Source organism: Bombina bombina, chromosome 1 (assembly GCF_027579735.1).
Source record: "Bombina bombina isolate aBomBom1 chromosome 1, aBomBom1.pri, whole genome shotgun sequence".
In the NCBI taxonomy this organism is placed as follows: Eukaryota; Metazoa; Chordata; class Amphibia; order Anura; family Bombinatoridae; genus Bombina; species Bombina bombina.
Genome location: NC_069499.1, coordinates 58,331,587 through 58,347,181, shown reverse-complemented (window position 1 = coordinate 58,347,181; position 15,595 = coordinate 58,331,587). Strand labels below are relative to the sequence as shown.

At 42.4% G+C, this 15,595-nt stretch overlaps 1 protein-coding gene across 1 annotated transcript in view; it reads left to right on the top strand.

Annotated features, from left to right (window-relative positions):
• Positions 1-1,709: 1,709 nt before the first annotated feature.
• TDRD9 (tudor domain containing 9) overlaps positions 1,710-15,595 on the top strand; it is a 680,447-nt gene continuing 666,561 nt past the window's right edge. The window contains exons 1-3 of the mRNA XM_053706205.1: positions 1,710-1,725; positions 2,685-2,789; positions 10,054-10,058. Of these exons, the coding sequence (XP_053562180.1) occupies positions 1,710-1,725; positions 2,685-2,789; positions 10,054-10,058 (126 nt within the window). The remainder of the gene's footprint in view (positions 1,726-2,684; positions 2,790-10,053; positions 10,059-15,595) is intronic.

Sequence of the window (15,595 nt, the reverse complement as noted above, 5' to 3'; positions counted from 1 at the left end):
AGGTTAGGGGTGTTTAGACTCGGGGTACATGTTAGGGTGTTAGGTTCAGACATAGGAAGTGTTCCCCATAGGAAACAATGTAGCTGCGTTAGGAGCTGAACGCTGCTTTTTTGCAGGTGTTAGATTTTTTTTTCAGCTCAAACAGCCCCATTGTTTCCTATGGGGGAATCGTGCACGAGCACGTTTTTGAAGTTGGCCGCGTCCGTAAGCACCGCTGGAATTTAGAGTTTCAGTGGCGGTAAATATGCTCTACGCTCCCTTTTTGGAGCCTAACGCAGCCCTTCTGTGAACTCTAAATACCAGCGGTATTTAAAAGGTGCGGGGGAAAAAAAGCATGCGTAGCTAACGCACCCCTTTGGCCGCAGAACTCTAAATCTAGCCGTAAGATAGCTACAATATAATTATTAGTTATATTGTAGCTATATCAGGGTTTATTTTAAAGGTAAGTATTTAGTTTTAAATAGGATTAATTTATTTAATAAGAGAAATATTATTTAGATTTATTTAATATTTAAGTTAGGGGGGTGTTAGGTTTAGGGTTAGACTTAGGTTTTGGGGTTAATAATTTTATTACAGTGGCGGCGGTGTAGGGGGGGCAGGATAGAGGTTAATAATTGTATTATAGGTGTAGGGGGGCAGATTAGGGGTTAATAAGTTTAATATAGGTTGAGGCGGGGTCCGGGAGCGGCGGTTTAGGGGTTAAACTATTTAGTTGCGGCGAGGTCCGGGATCGGCAGGATAGGGGTTAATAACTTTATTATAGAGGGCGGCGGTATAGGGGGGGAAGGATAGGGGTTACTAGGTATAATGTAGGTTGCGGCGGTTTAGGGGTTAATACATTTATTATAGTTGCGGCGGGGTCAGGGAGCGGCGGTTTAGGGGTTAATATGTATAGAGTAGCTTGCGGTGGGCTCCGGGAGCGGCGGTTTATAGGGTAATAACTTTATTTAGTTTCGGCGGTGTAGGGGGGGGCAGGTTAGGGATGTTTAGATTCGGGGTACATGTTAGGGTGTTAGGTGCAGACATCTCCCATAGGAATCAATGGGATGTCTGGCAGCAGCGAACATGAACTTTCGCTGTGGTCAGACTCCCATTGATTCCTATGGGATCCGCCGCCTGTAGTGACGTAAGAATCGATCTGTGTAGGACTGAGTCCGGCGGATCGAAGCTTACGTCACAAAATTCTAATTTTGCCGGTCTCTAGCCTTTGATAACTAAGGCGAATCAGCCTCGCCACAAATACGCTGCGGAATTCCAGCGTATTTGAGGTTGACGGCTTGATAACTACCCCCCACAGTGTTTACCTCCTCAAATGGAAGTTTATTCCATGAATCCACCACCCTTTCTGTAAAAAATGCTTACTCAAATTTCTCCTAAATCTGCTACCCTCTAGGATTGTGACCCCTTGTTTTGGCATGTATTTATTTTTTGTGGAAAATGCTTTCACCTTCTACTTTATTAAAGGGACAGTTTACTCAAAAATGTTCTCCCCTTTAATTTGTTCCCAATGATCCACTTTACCTGCAGGAGTATATTAAATTGTTTATAAGTAGTTCCATTGCCCTTATATTGGCATTTAAAATAGTTTATGTAGCCTGTGGTATCCACACCTATCCTTAATGTTTTTGGCCTCGAGGCCAAGCTGTGTTAACACAGCCAGTAGAAGAAATTACACTCCCAGTGGGTTATAGGAGAGATAAGGTAATTAAATGTTTATTTTCCATTGTTCTCTCCAAGTATTGGTGATTGGTTCATGGACAGATATAAGATAAAGAAGCAGGTATATTTGCACAATGTGATAAAGTAATGAGTTCTGATTATACCTACAAGCTCAACCCATTTTATTAGGTTGCAGCTTCAAAACACAAAATCAGCTAATTCATATATACTTATAAGCCTTACAATAGCAAATCTCATACATTTTATATTCTGTAGCTAGTAAAAAAAGTAATTGGAAACACATTAAAGGGACAGTCTACACCAGAATTTTTATTGTTTTAAAAGATAGATAATCCCTTTATTACCCATTCCCCAGTTTTGCATAACCAACACAGTTATAATAATATACTTTTAACCTCTGTGATTTTCTTGTATCTAAGCCTCTGCAAACTGCCCCTTTTTCAGTTCTTTTTGACAGACTTGCAGTCTAGCCAATCAGTGCCTGCTCCCAGATTACTTCACGTGCACGAGCACAGTGTTATCTATATGAAATATGTGAACTAACACCCTCTAGTGGTGAAAACTGTTAAAATGCAATCTGAAAGGTGGGCTTCAAGGTCTAAGAAATTAGCATATGAACCTGCTAGGTTAAGCTTTCAAAACAAGAGAACAAGAATAACAAGAGAACAAAGCAAAATTGGTGATAAAAGTAAATTGGAAAATTGTTTAAATTACATGCTCTATTTGAATCATGAAATTTTATTTTGGCCTAGACTGTCCCTTTAAGGGAAAAACAATATTATAGTATACTGTCCCTTTAAGTCCCTTTATATATTTGAAGGTTTCTATCATTTCTCCTCTTTCCCTTCTATCTTTGTACGTTTTATATTTTAGACCATATATTTATAAATTTGGTTTGTTATAATATTGTTATACAGTACATCGTTTTCAATATTGTTTCCATATTAAATTTATGTGAGTCTTTACATTTGAATCATTTTTGTTTTTTTCTTTTTATCATTCAGTAATAGACTTTTGTTTAACAAAAATTCTTGTATGTGATGAGGAAACAAACTACCAGAGTTTGAGACTGAGCTGGGCATCAAAATCCAATTGTGACCAGAGGAAAGGTAAAAAGTAGTAAAATTGTATTTTTTCATTACTAATACACTTATTAAAAGCCCTTGTTTTAGCCTTTGATATATTTCTCTTGTTAAGTGTATTCAGTCCACGGATCATCCATTACTTATGGGATATATTCCCTTCCCAACCGAAAGTTGCAAGAGGATCACCCAAGCAGAGCTGCTATATAGCTCCTCCCCTCACATGTCATATCCAGTCATTCTCTTGCAACTGACATAGTAGGAAGGTGTGAGAGGAGTGTGGAATTTTTATACTTTTTAATTATTTCTTCAATCAAAAGTTTGTTATTTTAAATGGCACTGGAGTGTGCTGTTTTTTTCTCTCAGGCAGTATTTAGAAGAAGAATCTGCCTGCGTTTTCTATGATCTTAGCAGAAGTAACTAAGATCCACTGGCTGTTCTCGCACATTCTGAGGAGTGGGGTAACTTCAGAAAGGGAATAGCATGTGGGGTCCCCTGCAGATGAGGTATGTGCAGTAGAATATTTTTCTAAGGAATGGAATTGACTAAGAAAATACTGCTGATACCGATGTAATGTAAGTACAGCCTTAAATGCAGTAGCGACTGGTATCAGGCTGATGAATGTATGTACAATAAGTAATTTTCTAAGGAATGGAATTTGACTAAGAAAATACTGTTAATACTGAAGTAATGTGTGAGCCTTAACTGCAGTAGAAGCGACTGGTAGCAGGCTTATTAATAACACTACCTAACTTTTAAAGTGCATGTTTAAAACGTTTACTGGCATGTTATTCGTTTTTTTGTGAGGTACTTTGGTGATAAATCTTTTGGGGCATGATTTTCCACATGGCTGTCGTTTATTTCTGCATAGAAACGGTTAACTGAGGTTTCCCACTGTTGTAATATGAGTGGGAGGGGCCTATTTTAGCGCTTTTTTGCGCAGTAAAAATTCAGTTACAGTCTTCCTGCTTCTTCCTCCTTGATCCAGGACGTCTCTAGAGAGCTCAGGGGTCTTCAAAATTCATTTCTCCAACATAGGTGTGTCCGGTCCACGGCGTCATCCTTACTTGTGGGATATTCTCTTCCCCAACAGGAAATGGCAAAGAGCCCAGCAAAGCTGGTCACATGATCCCCCCTAGGCTCTGCCTTCCCCAGTCATTCTCTTTGCCGTTGTACAGGCAACATCTCCACGGAGATGGCTTAGAGTTTTTTGGTGTTTAAATATTAACCAGGAGATAGTTGTGCCTTCTTTGTGTCCTAATCCAGTTTCAAAGAAGGAACGTTTGTTGCACAACTTGGATGTAGTTCGTGCTCTCAAATTTTACTTAGCAGCTACTAAGGATTTCAGACAAACATCTTCTTTGTTTGTTGTTTATTCTGGTAAAAGGAGAGGTCAAAAAGCAACTTCTACCTCTCTCTCTTTCTGGCTTAAAAGCATTATCCGATTGGCTTATGAGACTGCCGGACGGCAGCCTCCTGAAAGAATCACAGCTCACTCCACTAGGGCTGTGGCTTCCACATGGGCCTTCAAGAACGAGGCTTCTGTTGATCAGATATGTAAGGCAGCGACTTGGTCTTCACTGCACACTTTTACCAAATTCTACAAATTTGATACTTTTGCTTCATCTGAGGCTATTTTTGGGAGAAAGGTTTTGCAAGCCGTGGTGCCTTCCATCTAGGCGACCTGATTTGTTCCCTCCCATCATCCGTGTCCTAAAGCTTTGGTATTGGTTCCCACAAGTAAGGATGACGCCGTGGACCGGACACACCTATGTTGGAGAAAACAGAATTTATGCTTACCTGATAAATTACTTTCTCCAACGGTGTGTCCGGTCCACGGCCCGCCCTGGTTTTTAATCAGGTCTGATGATTTATTTTCTCTAACTACAGTCACCACGGTATCATATGATTTCTCCTATGCATATTCCTCCTTTACGTCGGTCGAATGACTGGGGAAGGCGGAGCCTAGGGGGGATCATGTGACCAGCTTTGCTGGGCTCTTTGCCATTTCCTGTTGGGGAAGAGAATATCCCACAAGTAAGGATGACGCCGTGGACCGGACACACCGTTGGAGAAAGTAATTTATCAGGTAAGCATAAATTCTGTTTTTGAGGGAGGTAATCGGTCACAGCAGACCTGTGACAGTGTGTTTGACTGTGATAAAACGTTAATTGTTAAATTGATTATCCGTTTTTGGGTATTAAGGGGTTAATCATCCATTTGCTAGTGGGTGCAATGCTTTGCTAACTTAATACATTTACTGTGAAAATTTGGTTGCTATAACTGATTTGGTTCATTGTTATTTCAACTGTGACGATTTTTTGTGCTTCTTAAAGGCGCAGTTGCGTTTTTTATATTGCTTGTAAACTTATTTGAAAGGATTTTCCAAGCTTGCTAGTCTCATTGCTAGTCTGTTTAAACATGTCTGACACAGATGAATCTGTTTGTTCACTATGTTTGAAGGCCAATGTGGAGCCCCATAGAAATATGTGTACTAAATGTATTGATGTTACTTTGAATAAAAGTCAATTTTTATCTGTAAAGAAATTATCACCAGACAACGAGGGGGAAGTTATGCCGACTAACTCTCCTCACGTGTCAGTACCTTCGCCTCCCGCTCAGGAGGCGCGTGATATTGTGGCGCCAAGTACATCAGAGAGGCCCATACAAATCACTTTGCAAGACATGGCTGCTGTTATGACAGAGGTATTATCTAAATTGCCAGAATTAAGAGGCAAGCGCGATAGCTCTGGGTTAAGGACAGAGCGCGCTGATGATGTGAGAGCCATGTCCGATACTGCGTCACAATTTGCAGAACATGAGGACGGAGAGCTTCATTCTGTGGGTGACGGATCTGATCCAGGGAGACCGGATTCAGAGATTTCTAATTTTAAATTTAAGCTTGAGAACCTCCATGTATTGCTAGGGGAGGTATTAGCGGCTTTGAATTATTGTAACACGGTTGCAATTCCAGAGAAAGTATGTAGGTTGGATAGATACTTTGCGGTACCGGTGTGTACTGACGTTTTTCCTATACCTAAAAGGCTTACAGAAATTATTAGCAAGGAGTGGGATAGACCCGGTGTGCCCTTTTCCCCTCCTCCGATATTTAGAAAAATGTTTCCAATAGACGCCACCACACGAGACTTATGGCAGACGGTCCCTAAGGTGGAGGGAACAGTTTCTACTTTAGCTAAACGTACCACTATCCCGGTAGAGGATAGTTGTGCTTTTTCGGATCCAATGGATAAAAAATTAGGTTACCTTAAGAAAATGTTTGTTCAACAAGGTTTTATCTTACAGCCCCTTGCATGCATTGCGCCTGTCACTGCTGCTGCGGCATTCTGGTTTGAGTCTCTGGAAGAGGCCATTCGCACAGCTCCATTGGATGAGATTATGGTCAAGCTTAAAGCACTTAAGCTAGCTAATGCATTTGTTTCTGATGCCGTTGTACATTTAACCAAACTAACGGCTAAGAACTCCGGATTCGCCATCCAGGCGCGCAGAGCACTATGGCTTAAATCCTGGTCAGCTGACGTGACTTCTAAATCTAAATTGCTTAATATTCCTTTCAAGGAGCAGACCTTATTCGGGCCCGGCTTGAAAGCAATTATTGCTGACATTACTGGAGGTAAGGGTCATACTCTTCCTCAGGACAGGGCCAAATCAAAGGCCAAACAGTCTAATTTTCGTGCCTTTCGTAACTTCAAGGCAGGAGCAGCATCAACTTCCTCCGCTCCAAAACAGGAAGGAACTGTTGCTCGTTACAGACAGGGCTGGAAAACTAACCAGCCCTGGAACAAGGGCAAGCAGGCCAGAAAGCCTACTTCTGCCCCTAAGACAGCATGAAGAGAGGGCCCCCTATCCGGAAACGGATCTAGTGGGGGGCAGACTTTCTCTCTTCGCCCAGGCTTGGGCAAGAGATGTCCAGGATCCCTGGGCGTTGGAGATCATATCTCAGGGATATCTTCTGGACTTCAAAGCTTCTCCTCCACAAGGGAGATTTCATCTTTCAAGGTTATCAGCAAACCAAATAAAGAAAGAGGCATTTCTACGCTGTGTACAAGACCTCTTAGTAATGGGGGTGATCCACCCAGTTCTGGGGACGGAACAAGGGCAAGGGTTTTACTCAAATCTTTTTGTGGTTCCCAAGAAAGAGGGAACCTTCAGACCAATCTTGGACCTAAAAATCTTAAACAAATTCCTAAGAGTTCCATCATTCAAAATGGAAACTATTCAAACCATCCTACCCATGATCCAAGAGGGTCAATACATGACCACAGTAGACTTAAAGGATGCCTACCTTCATATACCGATTCACAAAGATCATTATCGGTACCTAAGATTTGCCTTTCTAGACAGGCATTACCAGTTTGTAGCTCTTCCCTTCGGGTTAGCTACGGCCCCGAGAATTTTTACAAAGGTTCTGGGCTCACTTCTAGCAGTGCTAAGACCGCGAGGCATAGCAGTGGCTCCGTACCTAGACCACATTCTGATACAAGCGTCAAGTTTTCAAATTGCCAAGTCTCATACAGAGATAGTTCTGGCATTTCTGAGGTCGCATGGGTGGAAGGTGAACGTGGAAAAGAGTTCTCTATCACCACTCACAAGAGTCTCCTTCCTAGGGACTCTGATAGATTCTGTAGAAATGAAAATTTACCTGACGGAGGCCAGGTTATCAAAACTTTTAAATGCTTGCCGTGCCCTTCATTCCATTCCACGCCCGTCAGTAGCTCAGTGCATGGAAGTAATCGGCTTAATGGTAGCGGCAATGGACATAGTACCATTTGCGCACCTGCATCTCAGACCTCTGCAATTATGCATGCTAAGTCAGTGGAATGGGGATTACTCAGATTTGTCCCCTCTACTAAATCTGGATCAAGAGACCAGAGATTCTCTTCTCTGGTGGCTTTCTCGGGTCCATCTGTCCAAGGGAATGACCTTTCGCAGGCCAGATTGGACAATTGTAACAACAGATGCCAGCCTTCTAGGTTGGGGCGCAGTCTGGAACTCCCTGAAGGCGCAGGGATTATGGACTCAGGAGGAGAAACTCCTCCCAATAAATATTCTGGAGTTGAGAGCAATATTCAATGCTCTTCTAGCTTGGCCTCAGTTAGCAACACTGAGGTTCATCAGATTTCAGTCGGACAACATCACGACTGTGGCCTACATTAACCATCAAGGGGGAACCAGGAGTTCCCTAGCGATGTTGGAAGTCTCAAAGATAATTCGCTGGGCAGAGTCTCACTCTTGCCACCTGTCAGCGATCTACATCCCAGGCGTGGAGAACTGGGAGGCGGATTTTCTAAATCGCCAGACTTTTCATCCGGGGGAGTGGGAACTTCATCCGGAGGTCTTCGCTCAACTGATTCATCGTTGGGGCAAACCAGAACTGGATCTCATGGCGTCTCGCCAGAACGCCAAGCTTCCTTGTTACGGATCCAGATCCAGGGACCCGGGAGCGGCGCTGATAGATGCACTGACAGCCCCTTGGGTCTTCAACATGGCTTATGTGTTTCCACCATTTCCGATGCTACCTCGACTGATTGCCAAGATCAAACAGGAGAGAGCATCGGTGATTCTGATAGCGCCTGCGTGGCCACGCAGGACCTGGTATGCAGACCTAGTGGACATGTCGTCCTGTCCACCATGGTCTCTACCTCTGAGGCAGGACCTTCTAATACAAGGTCCTTTCAACCATCCAAATCTAATTTCTCTGAGGCTGACTGCATGGAGATTGAACGCTTGATCCTATCAAAGCGTGGCTTCTCGGAGTCAGTTATTGATACCTTAATACAGGCACGGAAGCCTGTTACCAGAAAGATTTACCATAAGATATGGCGTAAATATTTATATTGGTGCGAATCCAAGGGTTACTCATGGAGTAAGTTTAGGATTCCTAGGATATTGTCCTTTCTACAAGAGGGTTTAGAAAAGGGCTTATCTGCTAGTTCGTTAAAGGGACAGATTTCTGCTCTGTCTATTCTCTTACACAAACGTCTGGCAGAAGTTTCAGACGTCCAGGCTTTTTGTCAAGCTTTGGCTAGGATTAAGCATGTGTTTAAGACGGTTGCTCCTCCGTGGAGCTTAAACTTGGTTCTTAAAGTTCTTCAAGGGGTTCCGTTTGAACCCCTTCATTCCATTGATATTAAGCTTTTATCTTGGAAAGTTCTGTTTTTGATGGCTATTTCCTCGGCTCGAAGAGTCTCTGAGTTATCAGCCTTACATTGTGATTCTCCTTATCTGATTTTCCATTCAGACAAGGTAGTTCTGCGTACTAAACCTGGGTTTTTACCTAAGGTAGTTTCTAACAGGAATATCAATCAGGAGATTGTTGTTCCATCATTATGTCCTAATCCTTCGTCAAAGAAGGAACGACTTTTGCATAATCTGGACGTAGTCCGTGCCCTGAAGTTCTATTTACAGGCAACTAAAGATTTTCGTCAAACTTCTTCACTGTTTGTCGTGTACTCTGGACAGAGGAGAGGTCAAAAAGCTTCGGCAACCTTTCTCTCCTTTTGGCTTCGTAGCATAATACGTTTAGCCTATGAGACTGCTGGACAGCAGCACCCTGAAAGAATTACAGCTCATTCCACTAGAGCTGTGGCTTCCACCTGGGCCTTTAAGAATGAGGCCTCTGTTGAACAGATTTGCAAGGCTGCAACTTGGTCTTCGCTTCACACTTTTTCAAAATTTTACAAATTTGACACTTTTGCTTCTTCGGAGGCTGTTTTTGGGAGAAAGGTTTTACAGGCAGTGGTTCCTTCCATTTAAGTTCCTGCCTTGTCCCTCCCATCATCCGTGTACTTTGGCTTTGGTATTGGTATCCCATAAGTAATGGATGATCCGTGGACTGAATACACTTAACAAGAGAAAACATAATTTATGCTTACCTGATAAATTTATTTATCTTGTAGTGTATTCAGTCCACGGCCTGCCCTGTCTTTTTAAGGCAGATCTAAATTTTAATTAAAACTCCAGTCACCACTGCACCCTATGGTTTCTCCTTTCTTGTCTTGTTTTGGTCGAATGACTGGATATGACATGTGAGGGGAGGAGCTATATAGCAGCTCTGCTTGGGTGATCCTCTTGCAACTTCCTGTTGGGAAGGGAATATATCCCATAAGTAATGGATGATCCGTGGACTGAATACACTACAAGAGAAATAAATTTATCAGGTAAGCATAAATTATGTTTTTTATTTTAATTTGGCATATAAATTACACTTGCGTATTTAATCCAAAAGTCACCATTTTAACTTTTTCTGTAAGTATTTTTGTTTTTTGGGTAGCATTTGTAAATTAATTTATTATGCTTCTGCACCTCCACACGGAGGGCTTAATTCACTAAAGCGCTTTGTTCTGTTGAGATTACCTAAGATATCTTGTGAATATTGCAAAGTCCCTCAAATAATTTTAGAAAGTAAATTTCAGCTTCAGCGATGTTTAAAGGGGGTTCTGAATCTGAAGGAAAGACACCTACATTACAATATATTGCTAAAAAAATAAAATAAAACTTTTCTTAATTTCTCTAGTAAGTTTTTAATAATCGGGCTTATTTGCGAGAACTATAAAGAGGGAGAAACTTTAAGACTGTCTGGTAATGGCATTTGAATGTTTTTTAATTGAAATGGGTTATATGAGTTTATATGAGTATATAGAAGGCTAAGTTCCTCTCCAATTATAACACATTCATTAGCAACATTGACTGTGTTATCTTCCTCACTAAGTTGGTGCCAGTGGTCTATATTCATGAGTTTCATTTTTCACTATGCTATTATTTTCGTTTGTCAAATCTTGATTTCTTTATTATAATAATGGTCAATATTTATTTCATGTATTTGGCAAGATTCCATGAGCTAGTGACGTATGGGATATACAATCCTACCAGGAGGGGCAAAGTTTCCCAAACCTCAAAATGCCTATAAATACACCCCTCACCACACCCACAATTCAGTTTTACAAACTTTGCCTCCTATGGAGGTGGTGAATTAAGTTTGTGCTTGATTTTCTTCTGTGATATGCGCTTCTCAGCATTTTGAAGCCTGTTTCCTCTGAGTACAGTGAATGTCAGAGGGATGTGAAGGGAGTATCACCTATGGAATTCTATGGTTTTCCTCGCGGGAAATCTTTTCATAGGTTCTCGGTTAACGGTCGTAGAGATTCATCTCCTACCTCCCTTTATAGATCGACGATATACTCTCATATTCCATTACCTCTACTGATAACTGTTTCAGTACTGGTTTGGCTATCTGCTATATGTGGATGGGTGTCGTTCGGTAAGTATGTTTTTTTTTTTCATTCTAATGACACAATGAGTCCACTGATTATCTAATTACTATTGGGAATATCACTCTTGCCCAGCAGGAGGTGCCAAAGAGCAACACAGCAAAGCTGTTAAATATCACCTCCCTTCCCTCTAACCCCAATCATTCTCTTTGCCTACGTTAGAGCAAGTAATTTAAAGTTAGGTGTTAGTAATAGATTCTTCAAGCAAGATTTTATTATTTTTTAAGTAGTACAAGAATGTGCAGCTTTTATCTGGGGTGTAGCCGTAGTCAATATCAGTCTCTTCAGAAGAGCCGTGGTGGCTTTAGAGCAATGGGAACTTGTGGGACAGAATTCTCACTGCGCCTCCCATGTAATTTTTGCTGCCCTAATCCTGATAGCCTGAGTAAGATTACTTAGTCTTTATCTTTTTCTCCACATGGCTATGTGAGGGAGAGGACCTCTCAAACCTGGTGAGCTGCCCTCTCAAACCTGGTGAGCTGCCTTGCTGTCTGGCATATTTAAGAGGTAAGTGCTGACTTATTATTCTGGGTCTGGGAAATAAAAGGATCTCAAAGGAAGTTGGAGCACTTTATTTACTTGGGACATGAATCCTCCTATAGATAAAAGGGGGGCCTTATACGACAGCACTTTAGGCAGGCACTGGGGCTGAGGAGATATTTTAGGCTCATTATGAGGAAGTTTTTCACTGCTCCCGGAGGCTTAACTGTAGCATAAGATGCCGACCGGGAGATTTCTTTTTGAGACGCCCACGATGGGTGGAGCTATGTGAGGCGGCAATTTGGGTTGTGCGCCACTTTTTTAGCACTTCCTGATATCGGTAGGAATGAGAGTGTTATAAACAAATTCCTCAGAGTGTTAAGAAATGTGTTAGGACTGGAAAGCGGTTCGTTATCAACTACAGCTAATTTCCGGATCTTTTGCTGAGGGGATTGTAGCCGGTGTCAGCAGGGCAAGTAGGCACCTCAGCAAAGTTAAGATGAGGTGTAGAGGTGTTCTGCAGTATTTGTGTAGCTATTTAGCACTCCCTGCATACAAAAATAAAAATTAAGTTTTAAAATTTAAAGAGACCGTAACGTTTTTTCTGTTATAATTTTTATTAAAAAATGTAAGCTTTTTATTTGATTATTTCATCCATTGTGAGTCAGAATGGACCAAGAGGCCCTGCAAAATGTAACTTTTTTTTATGTTTTGATGCTAATGTAGAACCACCAATGCCTTTTTGTTCCTCATATATTGATAGAACTTTAAATTATAGGGATAGACTTAGTTCTGAGCCAACATTTTCTAAGGCGGATGCTGTTCAGGAGTCTAATGACAATGTTCAATATATGCCGCAACTTTCTTCTCAAGTGTCCCAAATTGTATCACCCACACATGCAGTGCGCTTCCTCTCAAATTCTACCTGGAGTTACCTTGCAAGACCTCGCTTCACTAATGTCATCGGCGATATCTGATGCATTCTGCTTTTCCCATGCTGCAGGGAAAGCACAAGAGGAAATGTATTCAATCATTGAATAAGGTTGCTGATACAGTAGTGGTTATGCCGAATGTTTCTTCCCAGAAACCTGAAGAGGAAGATACTTCGGTAGTATCTGAGGGGGAAATCTCAGACAGTGTAATACCTTTATCTGATACTGAAGTTGTTACTTTCAGGTTTAAGCTTGAACACCTCCATTTGTTACTTAAGGAGGTTTTAGCTAGCCTGGACGACTCCGACATTAGCGTTGTAGTCAATCTTAAAAAGTCCAGTAAACTAAACAAGTATTTTGATGTTCCCTCCATGGTGGAAGTATTTCCTGTACAAGATAGGGCTACATAGATTATTGCTAAGGAATGGGAGAGACCAGGTATTCCTTTTTCTCCATCCCCTATTTTTAAAAGATGTTTCCTATAGCAGACTCTATTAAGGAGTCTTGGCAGATGGTACCCAAGGTGGAAGGGGCAATTTCCACGCTAGCCAAGAGAACTATTATTCCCATAGTGGATAGTTGTTCCTTTAAGAAGTTAGAGGGGTTGCTCAAGAGAATTTATGTACACCAGGGTTTACAATGGCAACCTGCGGTTTGTATTGCTACTGTCACTAGTGCGGCAGCATACTGGTTTTATGCATTGTCTGATTCTATTCGGACAGACACTCCCCTCGAAGAAATCCAGGATAGGATAAAAGCCCTTAAGTTGGCCAACTCCTTTATTACAGTGCTTCCCTTCAGGTTATTAAGATGGTAGCTAACATTTTAGGCTTTGCCATATTGGCTCGCAGAGCGTTATGGTTAAAATCTTGGTCTGCGGATGTGTCATCTAAGTCAAAACTTTTGGCGATTCCTTGCAAGGGAAAGACCTTGTTTGAACCTGGTTTGACGGAGATGAATTCTGATATTACGGGAGGTAAGAGACTTTCCCACCTCCAGGATAAGAGAATTAAACAAAAAGGATGTCGGAGTAATTTTCGTTCCTTTCGAAATTTCAAGGGATATCCTTCAACTCCCTCTTCCAAGCAGGAGCAGTCCAAGCCTTCCTGGAGACCCAATCAGTCTTGGAACAGGGTAAAGCAATCCAAGAAGCCTGCTGTTGAGTCAAAGACAGCATGAAGGGCCTGCCCCTGATCCGGGACCGGATCTTGTGGGGGGCAGTCTTTCCTTCTTCGCTCAGGCTTGGGTTCGAGATGTTCAAGATCCCTGGGCGGTGGACATTGTGTCCCAGGGATACAGACTAGAGTTCAAGACCTTTTTTCCCAGGGGCAGGTTTCTGCTTTCAAGATTATATGTAGACCAGACAAAAAGAGAGGCATTCTCACACTGTGTACGGGACCTCTCCGACCTGGGAGTGATAGTTCCTGTTCCATTGCAGGAACGTGGTCTGGGATTCTATTCCAATCTGTTTGTTGTTCACAAGAAGGAGGGAACCTTCAGACCAATTTTAGATTTCAAAAGTCAAGTTTCTCAGAGTGTCTTCCTTCAAGATGGAAATTATTTGTTCCATTCTTCCTTTGGTCCAAGAGGATCAATTTGACAGCGGTGGATTTAAAGGACGCTTACTTGCATGTTCCCATCCACAGAGACCATCACAAGTTTCTAAGGTTTGCTTTTCTAGACAAACACTTCCAGTTCGTGGCTCTTTCATTCGGCATTTCCACAGCTCCCAGAATTTTCTCAAAGGTTCTGGGATCCCTGCTGGCAGTGCTCCGATTGTGGGGCATTGCAGTGACACCTTATGTGGACGACATTCTGGTTCAAGTGCCTTCTTTTCAACAAGCAAGATCACACACGGAAATGTTTTCATTCCTGCGGTCTCATGGATGGAAGGTGAATTTTGAAAAGAGTTTCTTAGTTCCACTATAAGGGTAGTTTTCTTGGGAATTATAATAGACTCCTTATCAATGATTTTTTCTGTCAAAAGTCAGGAAATCAGATTTTCAATTCTTGCCTAGCACTTCAGTCCTCTCTTCGGCTGTCAGTGGCTCAGTGCATGGAGGTAATTGGGTTGATGGTAGCGGCAATAGACATCATCCTGTTTGCCCGTTTCCACCTCAGATCGCTGCAGTTAAGCATGCTCAGGCAGCAGAACAGAGATTTTGCGGATCTGTCTCAGAGATTACAGCTGGAGCAGGAGACTAAGGATTCTCTACTTTGGTGGTTGTCTCAGGATCATCTCTCCCAGGGAACCTGCTTTCACAGACTCTCTTGGGTGATTGTGACAACAGACGCCAGCCTTCTGTGATGGGGAGCAGTCTGGGGCTCCCTAAAGGCTCAGGGAACATGGACTCGGTCGGAGGCTGTTCTACCCATGAACATTCTAGAGCTGAGAGCAATCTTCAATGCTCTTCTGGCCTGGCCTCAGTTTGCCTCGGCCCGGTTCATCAGGTTCTAGGACAATATAACCTCAGTGGCTTACATCAACCATCAGGGAGGAACTGGGAGTTCCTTGGCCATGACAGAGGTAGCCAAGATTATTCAGTGGGCGGAGACCCACAATTGCTGTCTGTCGGTGATCCACATTCCAGTGGACAACTGGGAGGCGGACTTCCTAAGCAGACAGACCTTTCACCCGGTGGAGTGGGAACTACATCCAGAAGTGATTTCCAGCCTGATTGTCAAATGGGGTCAGCCGGAATTGGATCTCATGACATCTCGGCAGAATGCCAAACTTCCGAGGTACGGGTCAAGGTCAAGGGACCCTCAGGCTGTACTGATAGACGCTCTGGCGGTACCTTGGAATTTCAGTCTTGCATACCTTTTCTCTTGTTAAGTGTATCCAGTCCACGGATCATCCATTACTTGTGGGATATTCTCCTTCCCAACAGGAAGTTGCAAGAGGATCACCCACAGCAGAGCTGCTATATAGCTCCTCCCCTCACTGCCATATCCAGTCATTCTCTTGCAACTCTCAACAAAGATGGACGTAGTAAGAGGAGAGTGGTGTATTATAGTTAGTTTTTTAACTTCAATCAAAAGTTTGTTATTTTTAAATGGTACCGGAGTGTACTGTTTCATCTCAGGCAGCATTAGAAGAAGAATCTGCCTGTGATTTCTATGATCTTAGCAG